The 17,304-nt window shown below is 32.1% G+C and overlaps 1 protein-coding gene across 1 annotated transcript in view; it reads right to left on the bottom strand.

Moving 5' to 3' along the window:
• Window positions 1-14,563, bottom strand: part of LOC145328626 (protein PALS1-like) — a 75,236-nt gene extending 60,673 nt beyond the window's left edge. Inside the window, exons 1-5 of the mRNA XM_080172384.1 lie at window positions 14,460-14,563; window positions 13,582-13,664; window positions 12,880-12,933; window positions 11,392-11,501; window positions 10,874-11,084 (exon numbers count right to left, since the gene is read on the bottom strand). Coding sequence (XP_080028510.1) covers window positions 10,874-11,084; window positions 11,392-11,501; window positions 12,880-12,916 — 358 coding nt within the window. The 5' untranslated portion in view covers window positions 12,917-12,933; window positions 13,582-13,664; window positions 14,460-14,563. The remainder of the gene's footprint in view (window positions 1-10,873; window positions 11,085-11,391; window positions 11,502-12,879; window positions 12,934-13,581; window positions 13,665-14,459) is intronic.
• Between the last annotated feature and the right edge of the window lie 2,741 nt (window positions 14,564-17,304).

The raw sequence follows: 17,304 nt of genomic DNA on the forward strand, positions 1-17,304 counted from the left end.
TTCGTGAATTTCTTTGCTACTACTCAAGACGATTGAAAGAAAATCTTTTTATGAACATTATCTGTCAACAACCATCTAGTGTAAAATTTATTTGGTCCGTCGGTCTGTTGTTAATTCTCTTACAGACATTAGATATCTATAGGGAAAATTTGATCTACTACGCAGTTTTATTTTGTAAGAAAGCTGATTTTTTTGTGGTGATTAACTCACCAACAAGCATCTACTCTTTAGTTCACTTGGTCCCCTCTGTCTGTAAAACTCTAAGAACATTAAGATATCAAAGAGTAAATGTATTTGTTTCTTCTGTCTTTTTTTGAAAGATACAAAGCATTTTTATGTTATGATTTAGCTGGCAAATACTGTTTTAGTCTATTACTTGGTCTACCGGTTTTTCTTTACTGTTCTAAAATGAATTAAAGTTTGTTTGATATCAATTTTATGATGGTTATCTTATTTTTGGTTAGATAGTGGGGGGGGAGGGGTCATAGATACAAAAAAATATTTAGTTCAGTTATGAGAATTCTTTTTTCCTTTAAAACTCAGTCTGATACTTTTAAAAACAAAATTAAAATTTTAACTTCTGGTTTGGTAGTAGAAAGAGGGGAGGGGGGGGGGGTGGCGGTGTTGGCCCCTGTAGGCCATTGAAGGACAGTACTAAATTTAAATAGGTACTTATAATAGTAGACTATACAGGTAGAAAAATACTTTACAAAAAAAAATTAATCAATATCTTTAATAGGAAGCTCGATTATTCAGTCTCAATATTCATTTTCTTTAAGTTTAAAAAGACCTAACCCCTCTTAAATAAATTATAAAAATTAAAAAGCAGTTGTAAGTGGATAGAAAAAGGTGTATTATAATACTTTTATTCAGATAGATCACACTTTTCTATTGACTCCAAACAGCCAAATGAGGTAGCAAATAACACGGCGGAATTCGGCGGTAGACGGCGGTTTCGGCGGGAAATCCCTATTATTTATTAATAATCGTTTACCTAGGGTAGTAATTGAATCAGGGAATAAACTTGGTTCAATTATCTTTAAAAATAACGTAGTAGTAACGAAAAGTATATTTTAAAAATCACCCCTTTTTGGCTACCCCCCAATCACATTCCTGTGCACGCACCTATACATGACTAACTTTAAAAAGTTGCCTAATGTAATATATTACTCATAACTTTTTATTTTAATGAATTCGGACTGGTAGAAGTGTAAATATTTAAATTTGATTAAAGCTATACCAAATTTCCACTAAACCCCTTAAATAGACCATAGTGGGCACGGGCTAAAAGACTGGTTTTAAACTTATGATTGTACAATTTTATAATCGTAGAAAACTGGATATAATACGATGCCAGACATTATTTTTCAGTATGGCTTAGAACCAGTTCTAATCCACCGGATATTAATCGGTTTAGAAGCGATACAGAAAAAGATATAATAACTCTCCTCTAAATATTGATAGAAAAATCTTCTATTGGCCTATACCTAATTCCCACCCAAATGAATAGAAAGGTATTAATAAGGTAACAAGTTACTTTCCTAATAGCAATAATATAATTATGTTTTTATTTGTATTCTTATAGTGTACTTAATATTAATATTGGGAAATATCCCTCTAAACACCAAGTAAACCAAACAACCCCCCTTACCTACAGCCATTTAAAAAAACAAATAGAGAGAGAGGGGTTGGTCACTAAAAGTGCCAAGTTTGATGTTCTCCACTCCTACATGATCTCCTAACCCCATTATGCGCATTTATTTCTCCAAAAATAGCATTTAAGAGGGGGGGGGGGACTCCACAAAGAAACCTTACAGGGATTATACCTAATATTAATATTGTATTTATGTACATAGTGTATGTAATCTTTATTGTTTTGTGTAATAGTAATATTTATATATGTATTGTAAATATGTACATAAGAATCTGGCCTAATTCAAGTAAAGAAACCATCCATTTGATTTGAGCACTTGAGGGAAGGGATATTTCTTTATAGTGGTTATTTTTCTTGGGAGGGTGGTTTACACTCCAGCAAATAAGTTATAAAACTTTCCTGGACCTAATCCTTAGTTATGGTTTTTAATGGTTTTGAGAATGTTTTAATCAGGTTTGTATGAGACATAGAGAAATTGCCGCCCCCCCCCCCCTCCAACCCCCCAAAATTATAAATAAAATAAAAATATAAGTTAGAGATGTTGGTCGACCCCCTCTCCTCCCCTATTTAAAGAGCGCTAACGGGATGGGGGTAAGATAGAGCGTTGCCACTAGTTAAAAAAAAGAAAATAAGGGTAAACGAGAAGGTAATGAAATGCGGGGAAAAGGTAATCTTAGAGCTGCTACTCTACTCATGTAATAAAGTAACATAATGAATCTGACGTTGATTATCTTGTCTGGAATAAATAATACAAATAAAAACTTTCTTTCTTAATATGCATTCACAGAGGGAGGGAGCAATGAAGGTTTAGTTTAAACTACATCCCTTACTTCCACCTAAAATTGTAAATGCTACATAAAGGTAATAGGAAAAGATGGAAGGGGTAGATTGATTGTAACAATTTCAAAATCCATGTATGTAATTAGCATCAGGAACATAGCAACTTAATAAAAACTGTCATACCATAATGTTTCCCCCTTGTCTCATTTCTTTAATGATAAATAGCGACTACGCCCCTAAACGCCTCTAGGGACACTTGAGGCGACCCTGTATAAGTTAAATAATTTTTATTTAAGGGAGGGGTGGGGGGGGGGGGGGTGCGATTTTTCAGATTTTCAAGAGGCGATTTCTCAGGAAGGCAAGGGTAACCTCCTCCCTTACAATAGATATAAACCTTTCCAGGACCTATGAGAAGATTCAATGTAAAGGAGAACAATATCCGTCCAGCGGTTAGCGAGATCCTTCGATAAACACACACACACAGAGACAGACAGAATCATAATCATCCTTTTACTTTTATCTAAAGATGATAAAAGCGTGATTTTGGGTTAAAAATTTAACTTTGTAAATAGTACTTTTTTGACTATCATTATATTTCTGTGTTTTAAATTTTTGAATTAAGTAAATTTTTTTCAACGATCAAATATACGGCGAACGGGCATACTCTAGTTATATAATAGCCTAAGCACTAAAAATATTTACTTCATTTTCATTATCGTTAAGAAATAAATAAAATATATAATATTTGATATTGTTTACCTACATGGTTGTATCAGAAACAATAAAGCAGGAAGCAGAAATATAAAACATCCTGTCTTTTCTTTTTCATAAATATTTTAAATTCTTTTCAGGGGAGCTTTTGTTAATTATTAAACGTCTTAATTGACTTATTTTTTCTATGATCAATAATCTTAATGTATTAAATTAATAATTTAAAACTTAAAATTTATTATTAGAGGGGTATTTAGGTAGATTAAAGGGTATTGAGCGAATATTGAAATACACTTTCGTTTCGACATGTAAACGCGACCTCGACAGCAAGGTTATTGCAACCGCTAAATGCAATTTGATTTTTCAACTATTTTCAGCTGCAGCGTTATAGAAAATTTATTTTTTAAATCAGACTTAAAATTAATTTTGCAATTTTTTGATGAGGTTGTTTTTCATTTTTTTAATTACTTTAAGTCATGTTATACCATTACCTATAGGGTACTAGGTAGCCCCGCAGGGTTATGGACTACCGCAGATATTAACCATTTAAAAAAATAACTACCAAACCTTGCTTTTTACATTTTGAGGGAAAGCAACTTATAAATATTAAGCACACAAAAGATCCATCTATCATATAAAATCCTATCAAATTTCTAATCTAAATTACCAAAATGTTAATCGACGACCTCAATATAATTTATGCATCAAACATACTATGGATGAATTATCATGTAGCTAATTTTGCACTAAATAGCTATAACTAACTCATCCTGTCACTTGCTGCAGCTCATAGTAAAATTAAACATACCTAAAATAAATATTTATATTTTATTATTGAAATACATTTTCGACTTTTTAACTACCTATCGATTATTCGAATGTTAATTTTAGTTATCTGGATCACACTGTGTTAAACTAGAGACGTTTAAAAATAAGTGAAACGACATAAACATACACAACACATTACATAAGACTTCCAAACAAAGGGCATACAATCAAAAGTAATCAGACAGGTGTCTAAATTGAAACACAAGGCTATTGACTACGCCAAGCCTTTGCGATTAAAGTCAGGATTTTTCAACGACAACAGTCTAAAATTAAAATTTAAAGAAGCGGATAAATTGCAAGGAGGATATATTTAGCCTAAATCAACAAGTCTGGTTCTAAAATTAAATGCATTTCGATGGCTGTTTATACAAAACAGCATAATTTATACAAAATCAAACTTGTAGGTTGCAGCTCAGCTCCAGGATCTATAATAGGTAATTATTTTGATAAGCATGCTTTTTAAAAAAAATTGTTGAAAATTCCAAAATCCTGAACAAAATGTTCTTCTAACATTAGGTACTGTTAAGAATAAAGTTACAAAATTAGAGCTCCCCACAGGGCTAGAAATATTTTAATAAAGGAAGGATATGAACCGATTCAAATTAAAATTCTTAACAAATTTCATCATAGAAATAAGTATAACTTATATTTAAATTACTAAAACATTATCTTGAATGTATAAACAGTATTAATAACGGGTAAAAAATCAAAAAGGGGGTTAAAAAAGAGAAAGAGATGGGGTTAATTGGGGATTAATTAAGGTCTGTTTGCTATCAAACACCATTTTATATTTTAAAACATTTTATGTAAACAAAAAGATTATTTTGCCAATTTTGGAAATTGAAAAGGCCGGGTTTTATTTTTGATTTGATTAAGAAATAAATTGGCCATTATGTTTTCTGAAAGTCATGATACAAAAACTATTTAAATAAATTAAGCCATGAATTTAACAGTTAAGAAAAGGTATTCTTAAAACAGTTTAGGCGTTGATTTTAGTAATATATTGCTTAAATGTAAAGTTATCTACAATTTTGCTACCATCCTCAAATAATTTCAAACCTACTCGGGGCAGAATTAGTACTTATTCTTAACCAGTTCTTTTCACCAAACCCCTTCAGGGGACGCAAAACTAGGCATTTGAAGGGAAACGCCATTTACCCTGGTTTACAATAAACCTACCTATTGTTTTTAGAATACATCCTTTTTTATTTAGTAATACTAGACTCGTCTAATTAATGTATTAATAGAAATTTTTAGAATGATTATAATTTAGGCTTAAAAGGTTCTCAAAACTCCATGTAGGTGTTTATATTTTTCCTTAATCTATCACATTGTTTTCCTCTCTGAACACTGAACAATTTCTTAAGATTTCTTTAGACATATTTTAATTCTATTGGCACAATAATTTCTAGTAAACTAAAATATTCTACTATGTGATAATAGAATTCACCTACACCCACACCGCAGGGGATATGAGCTTTGTTTCAATTACATAGGATATAGAGTGGAAGTGGAAATCTTAAAAAAATATATATTTATTTTACAAAGTCATAATCATGAATTAAAAACGAATGAAGCACTCTAATCCATGAAACTCTGGTGTATGAGGTTGTTTAATTGAGCCTCAATCAAATAGTTAGTTAATAGACCAATTTATCTTCTAATAATAAAAAGGATTCAGATTTCTAGATTATTAGTTTTTACAAGGATTCAAAGACATGTATCTAAAATTTTAAACAAATCAAACAATCATATTTTTTGCTACAATTAAGTATTGTAAATGCAGTCCATTTAATTTGAGATTTAGATTTTTTTTCATATTCTTTTCAAATAAGTAGCCAATTATAAAAACTACCTGTATATATTCAAATTAATTTTTTAATATTTGAACCTTTCCATGTATCTAATGTATTTTGAATGAAAATGAAGACTATAATATTGGTTTGTTTAAAGTTTATTTTATGCGCACCTGTATTTTTCTATCAGTCTCCTAATATTCAACTTCAATTTATTTACAGATTCTTAGAAAGGGATATCTTTAATAATGGGTGAGCTTTTAAAGTTAAACTATTTAAGATGTTTTAATTTTAGGTGAAAGTTTTTGTAAAAATTGGAAAAGGAGAAGAGAAAGCAAGATAATAAAGAAGGCAGATAAAAGTTGTAAATTAAAAATGTAATTCCAATATTTGAAAAGTTACAAACCAGGCGATCTCTAGCATATTATTTCATTCAAACAAACATATTTGCCAGAGATCTAAAGGGCTGATAAGTTGATTTACATTATGCATTTCAAAAATTAACTATCTCGATTAAGAATACTCTTTTCCATATCTATAATACAAAGTAGAACGATGTCTGTCTGTTTGTGTGTTTGTCTGTTTGTTTGTAGCGAAGGATCTCGCTAACCGCTGAACCGATCGGGTTCTCCTTTACAGGGTAGCTTCTCATAGTTCCCGGGGAGGTTTATAACTATTTTCTTGGGGGGTGGGACACCCCCAAACCCTCCAAAAATGAAAAATACCCCCCCCCCCAAAAAAAAAAAAAACGTTTCTTTTTAAAACTAAAAATAAAATAGTGGAGTCGACTAACCCCCCCCCCCACAAAAAAAAAAAAAAAAATAATTCCCCCCCCAAAAAAAAATTTTTTTTCTTCTTTTATATTTTAAATCTAAAATACGAAAATTGGTTTGATCAAACCTCTTGGGGCGAAGCCGCTAGTATATTTAAATTATTCTAAAAAAAACTTTACAACCTGCTTTTCTTAATCCTGGGTAACAGTTTTATTGTAAATATGGCAATTATACAACAGACAAATTTTAACAGTTGGGCATTTAACATTTTTTTATTTAAAAGGCGAGTCCTTTCACATTTATCATCTAGAAAATATTGCACATCTTTATTCTTTATCATTCATTCAGTCAATTAACATTATTTTGATTTTTATACTATTTTGACACATGGATCTAAAGGGATAAGACAAATGATGAAACACATAATTACCCCTTCTGTAGATTAAAATTTGTGGTTGAAACGTTTGAACACTCAACTTAATTAACCAATAAAATTTAATAAAGCCCTCAAAGTTGGTAAGCCAACGAATAAGAAAACGTTATTATAAAACTTTGGGGACTAGTGCAATTAGCAGCCCCTGTCCCCTCTCTCTGATTTTGAGAACTAATATTTTAATGGTATTCTTTCTGTTCAGCGGATTTTTAAAGTAATGGCTTTTATGACAATTGAGCATAATGTTTCTTTTAAAACGTAGCATCTCTTTTGATGTTTCCTAAATGGAATGTATGTACATACAAAAAATCTTGTCTATTTAGCAATACTAAAAAAATACTTAGATTCCAAAATATTGGTTACTTTGTTTCCGTCTACTTGCGTGTTCTTTTCATGTTTTCCGACATACATATTGTATTACAAGTTTAACACTTTTTTACTTAAAGTATTTTATTTTAAAAATAACAATAAACATACCTAGAGTAAAGTTATTTACGAATATATATGCAAATCAAACAGACTTTTTTTCCCAGAATGACTAATTTGATTAATTTCCGCTGGATTAAAATCAGACCTAAGCCATATTGAAAAATCATTTATCTTATTGGTAATTAAATAAAAATCAGACAATTAATTCCAGTTTTGTTGTCCCAATAAGATTTTTTGCATTTTTTATTTTTAAAATGTGGGAGCTATGTTTGTGCTTTATGCTTCTCTATCAGGGAAACAAGGATAGGTCAACGGAGCTGAAATTAATCCTATTCCTATCCAGAAGTAAGTTTAAAAATTTGTCTTGTGTAGCTTGACAGGTTAAAGAAAATTTAAACTTGTCTGTTATTACACTATCCCTGGTAGTTTAACCTAGAAACCTATCTTAAGATTTGTAAGGCTTCTAATTGAAACAAAATGTATCTGTTTTACGAACACAAAAGTTGTTGATAATCTATTTTCTCATTATTCTTACATCCTTTACAACAGTCTTAAATACTGAAGCACTTAGATGCGATCTTATGACGTTGGTTTTATGCTATTTTTCGTTCATACATTAGCAACTGCACCCCCCCCCCCACTCCCCGGCGAATAAAAGAGGAACTAAAGCAGAGTTGGGATCTTAAAAAATAAATCATTTACAGAGTAGCTAGAATCTAGATATCAAAATTAACAAAATTAATTTAACAATATTCAAAAAGCAAAGGACTTTTATACAAACAGATAAGACTTTTCTGTCTTATCTGACTTTTGAAGTAGATTTACAGATTTATATTAAAAGCAGTAAGAAGATCTGAAATAAATGACTTCAAACTTTTAACTTAAATTGCTGTATGACATACAATATTAGATGAAGACTTAAAAAGTAAGTTAATATATGGCTATCAGATGTAAGTGAAGGAAAGTAGATACTAACTTGCCCTGTCAAATTTTCTGTTAACTTACAATTTCATATTATGCGGTATTAAAAAGATAGTCATACAGGACATTAATAAATGTAGAATATACGAGGATATTATGACAGGAGGATAATTGTCGTCTATTTAGGTTCAATTTCCCCTAACTTTTATTGGTCGGACCGTTTATTTAGTAGGAATGGAGGGGGATGGAGTAAACCGCTACAGAGTTAACTTTGTTATAAAATATGAAAATCTGGTGTAAGATCCAAGTAATAATATATCCATTATGACATTATTATATAACTTCAAAAAATGCTTATAAGTTATAATTTCTCACACCGAAATTATATTTAACATTGAGCCTTACTAATAGAAACCTATATCTACAATCTGTAACCTATATATCTCTTCACCGTGATAAGATTATGACTTTAGTATACTGCAGTCAAGTTTAAGAGGATAGAAGTACTTAGAATAAGCACTTATACTTAAGAACCTGACATTAATAAACACACTTTACAGAAGGTGAGTAAGTATACTACAATTAAAGAAAAACTATTTGGTGGGAAGTCGACCCCTTCCCCCCAATTTTTATTTTAAGTTTAAAATAAAAGAATTTTTTTTTTTTTGGGGGGGGGTCATTTTTTATTGGGAGGGAGATACCTATCCCCAAAATAGTTTAAAATCTTTCCAGGACCTATAAGAAGCTTTACTGTAAAGGAGAACCATATCGTTTTAGCGGATAGCTAGTTCTTTGCTACTGACAAAAACAGCTAACTACTTTATATAATAGGATATATGTACGTGAGTTATGAAGAAGCTTTGTACTAACACACACTCACACACACACTTGCAAAATATAAAGAGTACATTTTCCACAATTGTGTAAAATGAAAAATTTCTATCTTCATTTCCATTTCATTACGGCCATTATGGAAAATAAATGGCTTCGCCGTCAAGGGTTAAATGGTCGGGCAATAGAGGGAGTGGGAAAAAACTACAGGGAATTATGTTAGGCCTCAGAATGTATATTTCATTGTGGTACATTTTTCTATAGGGGGTACTTTAAAACGTATACTACTTCGGGGTATTTTGATAAACCTCATACATTCGACTATTGGAGCTATCTTTGTCATAACTATATAATATAGTTTTAACCAATTTTTATTTTAGCTAAATAGACAGGACATAAACATTCCAACTACGGGGCTAAATATAAATAATCAATTACAAGCTAGGCAAAGAAATCCCTATTTGAAACTTAGTTGTCTGTCTTTATATCCCTGATAAGAGCTCATGGGTTAAATCTTTTTTACAAAAGATATACATTTTATTAAAAACTGATGCTACTCTATAATTATATTTATTGTCTACAAGTCATCATTTTGTGTAACTATTTGGCTGCATCTAAACTAAAAAGGCAGTGGATGAGGGGGGGGGAGGGGAAAGGTTATATTATTTTAGAAGATGAATTAAACTTTAAGAAGCTTGAAAATAAAAGATTAAAGAAGTAGGTATTTTTAGTTTGGTTTTAATCAAAATATATCAGACAAATGTATCTTTACAACATTTTAGACATGAATGTGTCTATTCCTTGTTTTTTAAATGGTCGTACTTAGAAGAAGTTATATGGTAGGAAATTATGTCATATATTTGACTTGTATTCTTTTTTTACATCATCTTTTCATTCATATTTCATCTTTAGTAGCGCATATACTATATAAGGGGGGGGGGGGGGGGGGTTAATGCAACCATCTCGTAATCAATGTATAAATGGCACTTAGAATTCGAATTTTTATCCGAAATTTTGCATGAATAATCCTTGGTAGGTCTATTTTCCCTAAATCGAACAAAAAGTTGGAAAAGTAGCGGCTAACGGCTTGCGACTCAGCTGTGTAGCCATTCTTTTGGGGTATTTTCAAGAGAAATCCATCACGAAACCTCTCTCCACATAGTGTTCTTTTCCACTCCAAAACGTTTCCAAACGGTTCTAGCCGGTAGTTGCTGGTACTAGAAATCTAATAAATGTTTTTTTGTATCATTTCACATGATTTAAAGCAAAAATATGATTCAAAAAGTTTATTGCTACGTAATTTATGACAGATTTTCCCTAAACATAGCCAAAAAACGGCTAAACGGCTGAGCTGTTAGCCGTTACTTTTTCAACTTTTTGTTCGATTTAGGGAAAATAGACCTACCAAGGATTACTCATGCATAATTTCAGATCAAAATTCGAATTTTAAGTGCCATTTATACATTGATTACGAGATGGTTGCATTAAACCCCCCCCCCCCCCTTAGAGCATGTATGTATATCCATATGCATACTACGCGTCGTGATGAGACACTAAAACGCTGATGAATTACGATTTGATCGAACCCTGTAGGGTTTGCTCTACAGTGGAAGTTTAGGTAGGTTATAAAAACAATCATAAAAGTGAATCCTTAAAATCCGACAGTAGTAAAAATGTAATACTTAGCGTAATAAGACAAATAAAAAAAATTAGTTACCTATAGAACCATTGCTTCCTGAACCGCGACTCTGTCTACTTGACGTGCTGGAATTATTCTCGGTTCCGCGCGGCGAAAACGTGGTCAATGAGGCCGAATACCGCGGATTGGCGGCCACCGCGTTTACCGCGCCGCCCGCGGATGTTGGCGGATAGCGGGGCGGCGTTTTGGTCTGTGCAATAAACGACGCGGGTACGTCAACAGCCATTTCCCTGAAAACGTGACATTAGACGTTCTTTGTGACTATTTTCTACATACCCACCTACCTAACATTGCATCCATAAATAACACTTTGAATGGAATGTTCATAAAAAATAAGTATTTTGCATTATTATTGTTTTTTTTTCCACAGACAATGGTCATGTGATTAAAGGCTTAGTTCACTTGTCAGAAGAAGATTTAACTTTAGACTAACAAGCCAGCAGTAATTGGTTTGAATACGCTCCCTTAATGGCGCAAATTCTAGCCCCTCTGCTGTTTTTTTTATTATCAAATCATTTTTAACGTCTTTTGTCATTCCTGTTGCCGTTCTCGTACTCGACCATGATTGTGTTGTAGTTTGCGGCATTGTACACCTTGCTGTTTAAACTCTCCTGGCTCTGACCAGAGCTGGTTGACCCGAAACCACCTGAAATGCACAAGAACAATTACCTATGTAAATAAGCAGCGAAAAAATAACTAGGTAAACATTTGGTTGAAAAAATTACTTCTTTTTTATTTTTTAAATCTACCAACAATATAGCGGACGAATTTGACGTCGCTGTGGACGGGAAACAACGAACAAGCGGACAGACACACATGCCAAAGCTATATGAAAGCTGCGCAAAGTGTTATAAACATACACATTTAGATCTTGGGATGGTTTTAGGTTAATTTACTTTATATTAAAGCCTCTAGGAGTCTAAATGCTAAGGGCGCAGCGGCTAGTAATCTACTCAAGAAGACGCATTTGGTACAGAGACAATCTGAGGTTGGGTTAGCCCCAATTAGGAGTTGTGGATATTTGAAACCAATAAAAGAAACATATATGGTTCTAAAAGTCGAACTGACATCCTTTTTGTTAAGATATATGTGTATATATATAAAAAAAAGATTATTTGTTTTGTCCTTTAAAATCTGCACTTCCATGTGCTTAGTCATTCATTACATGGAAATAAATACAATGTTAACAAGAAATATGACAATACATAGTTTTTTATTAGATTTCCTTACTACATCAAAATTACATTTTTATTGTTTTGGATTTCCTATTTTTTTTATTATTAACGCTAATAGGTATTTTTTTTACACATTTTCATTTCTAATTTTTTTGTTATTGCTGTACTAGGTAGTTACGTCCAATATGATTATTGATTGCTATCTAATATTACACACAAGACAAACTATCAACGTAACTATAGAGTATCTGTGAAACTACAAAGGGCAAACACACTCACACAAACACATAAATACACAAAGGATAAATGAAACATTCATCCTAACATCGTCAATAGATTATGTTTGTCATTATCCGTACATTGGATATTAAAAGAAGAATCACGTTTTCACTTAAATCTTAATTCCTTTCAAAAGGCGAAGGTTTTCTACATTTATACAAAGTGAATCCACTTATTTCTACAGCTAGTTATACTCGATAGTTCTGGCATGTTAAAAATATCCTATCGATTTTAAACATCGTAGAATGTAGCAAAACTATTTTATCACTGCGTCCATTAAAAAATCTAGAACTCTTATTCGGAAAAAATGGAATTTTGAAGTATTTTTTAATGGAAAATAATTTAAATCTCGGGTCTAATTACCAATATCATTATATCTCGTATGGCGCGTCCCCTCAAAAACGACTGAATTTAACCCCCTTGAATCATTTGATCCTAAAATTATTTTCCAAATCAAATCTTTCATAGACTTTAAGCTGGTTGTTAATAAATCAGGAATCCCAGATTTTTAAGTTGTATCTCATCTCTATACATATTTGGGCACTACATACAGTAAAAAAATTTAGTTACCTGAATTGTGCTGTTTTAATTGCATCCTGTCTGACATTATCTTTCAACCTGCACCTGAACAAAAACAGATTTAAGTCGTATTTTTAAAAAGAAGGATGTGCAACACATTTAATCCGCAGAGAATACTTGATATGTTTAGCATCACAAATACCATAATCATAAATAATGTCCTTAACTTACTTAAATAACCCAATACACTCATTAATTCACCTAATACCATCCCCCTAACACTTTTGCAGTATAACTGTATTTGGTGTTCTTATTAGATTGTTTAGAAACCTATAGAGAATTATGCAATTGGTCCTTTAAACATAACATTTCCTAAATATACGAAGAAAATTTATATTTAATTTACTGTTCTATTTCATCTAAAATATTGTTAGCTTTTAGCATTAAAAAGTAGCTTTGAATTATTTTCTAGATTATAATACTGTATTATCCCTTTCATTAAATTCCCAATAGTCTTTGGTTGCTTTTATCTCTTTTCCTATAAAACTGTAACCAATTTAGCAATAAGCTAATTCTATTTTATATTTATGAGTTGTGTGTAATATACATTAAGATCTCATTGACAGTTAAACTAAATCCTTCCAGGGTTCCCTAAAATGGAGAACTAAATTGGTTCAGTAGTTTGTGAGATCTTAACAGACAAACAAATAACATTACTACTTTACATTTAAGGATACAATATAAATTACCTACCTCTGATAAATATTAAGTGTAAACTAAAAGAAGGTATAAATCTGCTTGGGTAGGTTTGTCTAACCCATTTCTGTCTGCTTGTCCTGTAAACACAAAAAAAACTTTAAAATGGGTATTTACATGGAGGGTTTTCAGGGGGGAAATGTACATAAAACTGTAAATTATTTTGGTTTTATAAATTATAATATGCACTTTCAATTTAAAACTTAATGAAATTTTGTTAAATCTTGATTTGTTGGGTTAATCTATCAGTGTCTAATCTTTTCAACCAATACTCATGATAAACAGAAGAGGTAACTTTGCTTATTATCATTGGGGATGCTTATTGCTCATCAATTTAACGACCATGATATCATGTCAGAGGTGTATATTCTGCATGGGATCCCCGGCTCAGGGGGGGGGGGGGGGGGGGGGGAAATAAAAAAATAAGTGGTTGGAGGGAAAAAAAAAATGTAAAAATTAAGAAAACTGAAAACATTTTTTCCATTTCGCCCCCCTCCTTGGTTAAAAAAAACTAAAAAAAATGTGTGGTAGGAGGGATAAAATAAATAAAATATAGAGTTCTTTAAATATTTTTCTATTTCCCCCCCTACTTTTTAAGAAAAATCTAGGGGGGAAAAAAATAAAAAATTTTGTAGCAGGGGAAAAAAAAAAATCTTGTGCAGAATATACACCCCTGTATCATGTTTAATTTCCTGTATGTTGAATAGTAATACCTACAGTATATAGGTATAGTTTTTATCTTCAATACACCAAATTTTTTTGTCTCTAATGGAAAACATTCGGGAAACGTGCAAGACAAATGAATTGCAACCGACAAACAACATATACCAACATGTAGAGATAGACCTCGCTTCCAAAATAATTTTATTTCTTACCCGAACTAAAAAGTCCATAATAAACTTGAAAACATAATCAAAATATGAATTTGACAAAAATTAAAAACTTAAGTCATTTTAATAATCTGTAATATTGTTATGTCAAAAATTCAAAATATAAGGTAAATAATGTGTAATTAAAATATAAAAATATATTATTAATTAATGTATAAAATCTTATTGAAAATGACTCATTTCATGAATTAGAATCTCAACATTTAAATGCTGTAATTATAAATTTTTTTCACTGTTTCTTTTTAATTAAAAACTATAAATCACTAAAATGTAGGTAAAAGTTATCACTATTTTTCCTGTTGTCATTGTATTTTTTCATCAAAATTTCACCGCCATTTCTAACTTTACAAAAATCCACTTGTTACTTGTGTTTGACTTGTTTATTTTTCACCTGCTTGACTTTTTATATTATTTTTTTCACAATTAAGTTTTAGATTTAAATTGAGTAACTTATAAAAAAATTTCACTATATATAGTGTAATTAACAAATGATTTTAACACAATACCACCCCCGAAATAATCACTTTACCAAACTAAAACACAAAAAAGGGGGTGTGGATTGTTTCATAAGGAGGCGTTCACTCCTTGCCACTGCCTGTATATCTCTTTCTCTATGTAACAATCCTGCTATTATAAAGTCTAGCCTAGGACAGGCGTACAAATAAATGAGCAGGTATAACTTCCCCCGGCCCTCCCCCCAGAATAACACACACCACCCATTGGTATAATGCATCAAAATATGGGCAGGTAAAAATTGAGATTTTACTTGCCTCAGGGCAACTTGTTTTTTCTTTTGGGTGGACGAAATAGTTTCACTCTCGTCTGTCTAGTTCTACAATTATATACTGTAGTTCATTCTGTGTAGTACTCTACACACACACACACACACCGGATTCCGTAATCTAAAATAAGCGTATATTACACAATGTTCAGGCTTCGTACAGCCTTAAATGTTTACTGTTGAATTATCTGACTTGAAAGTCTTTACAACCCACCCACACACGCAGAGGTGTGTGTGTGTTTTGTCTGGTTTTATATCTATCTCTACCTTTCCTCATCTAAATAAACTGAAAATAAAAGGGAGTAGAACCTGTTCACTCTCTTCACCCCCTCCCCCTCTTTATCCCACTCCACTTTGCTTTACGTTTGTTCAGCGATATTGCAGTGTGTGTGTGTGTGTGTGTAAGGAGGGTGAGATTTCATAGAAAGTCTTAGCAGACTGTAAGCATAAATACCGTCAACTTGCATGAAAATCAAAATGTTTTTATTCAATTATCGAATGTACGAAAAAGATTTTAGCAATTTTTGAGATATGAACATTTTCCTGACTTCAGAATAGAGCTGAAGACATTCGGCATGAAACACTTCAGGCTGTCTTCATTTTTATCTGAAATAAATAACAAAATAAAAAATAAGTATTTAATTCTCAAAATAGTGAACAATATTGTATTATAACAAACTGTTAGACAGAAAAACAAAAAAAAACTGTAATATGAGAATTTTTATAACACATTCAGAGCTAAAAGTAATTCTACAAGTAGGATATAGCAGTAAAAGTTATATACTTGGAAATATAAATAGCAGTAGCTAGTTATATCAGGTGTATGAAAATATTCGATAAATTGATATTCATCCACAATAATATCTAATTCTTACAATAAAGTAACAGGATGGTTTTGTCTTGTGTTTGTACCGAAGAATCTCGCTAATTGCTGAACCGATCGGGTTCTCCTTAATAGGGTAGCTTCTCATAGGTCCTGGGAAGGTTTATAACTATTTTGGGGGAAGGTACCACCACCCTCCCAAGAGAAATCTAAAAAAATCGAGAAAATTTTTTTTTGCGTAGAGACTTGAACGAAACATACCTAGAAATTATTTCTCAAGTAAAAAAACAAACACTGAATGTGCCACAAGAGGACTCGAGGGGCGTAGCCGCTAGTAGAGAACAATATGGAACTGTGAAGAAACGGCGGAGGAACCGTCGCTCCCACTGAAAACCGCCGTTTCCTGCCGAAATTTTGTTTTACCTTTTTTCGCCATAATAGACAATTTTCAATCATCTGAGATAAACTTTTTTTTTCAAAAAAAATTCCCTTATATTTACTTGACACTGAGAACTGTCTTGGAAACGGCGGTTTTCAGCAAGAGCCGCGGTTCCGCCTCTGTTTCTTTACAGTTCCATATTGTTCGCCACAAAAGCAACTGTTATGCCGAATTTTGGAGCTGTAACTCTTTCATGGGCGTTTTACTTTTGCTTTCAAAAAGTGGCACATCCGCCCCCCCCCCCTTGTCATTACATCTTAATCACACATCATCAGGCGCATCTCTCTTTTTGACTGTTAAGTCCAGAGAATACGGACACCTTGTTCCTCCATGAATTCCTTTTTTTGGCAAGTGCTTCAGCTTCTCCCCATGTTAATTCCAAATTAAAGAGGTCCTTTTCAGTGCTCCGCCTCCAGGTCATTTTTGGTTGTCCCCGTTTACGTTTACCAGTGGTGGGGTTCCATTTTAAGCACTTTTTTGGAAACCTATTTTGTTCCATTCTGAGCACATGTCCTAGCCACCTTAGTCTTTTATATTTCACTTCTACTTCAATACTATTGCACTTGGTCTTAGCATACAGCTCAATGTTTGATATTTTGTTTGGCCAGAATATTTTGCAAATTCTTCTTAGGCAGCTATTGTGAAATGCATTAAGTTGATTTGTTTCAGTTTTCACAGTTCTCCAGCATTCAGCTCCATAAAGAAGAACTGATTTCACATTACTGTTGTAAAGTCTGATTTTTGTTTTCAGAGCAAGTTTCTTTGAATTCCAAACGTTGTGTAGACT

Source organism: Acartia tonsa, chromosome 9 (genome assembly GCF_053477335.1).
Source record: "Acartia tonsa isolate MP-2025a chromosome 9, ASM5347733v1, whole genome shotgun sequence".
Taxonomy (NCBI): Eukaryota; Metazoa; Arthropoda; class Copepoda; order Calanoida; family Acartiidae; genus Acartia; species Acartia tonsa.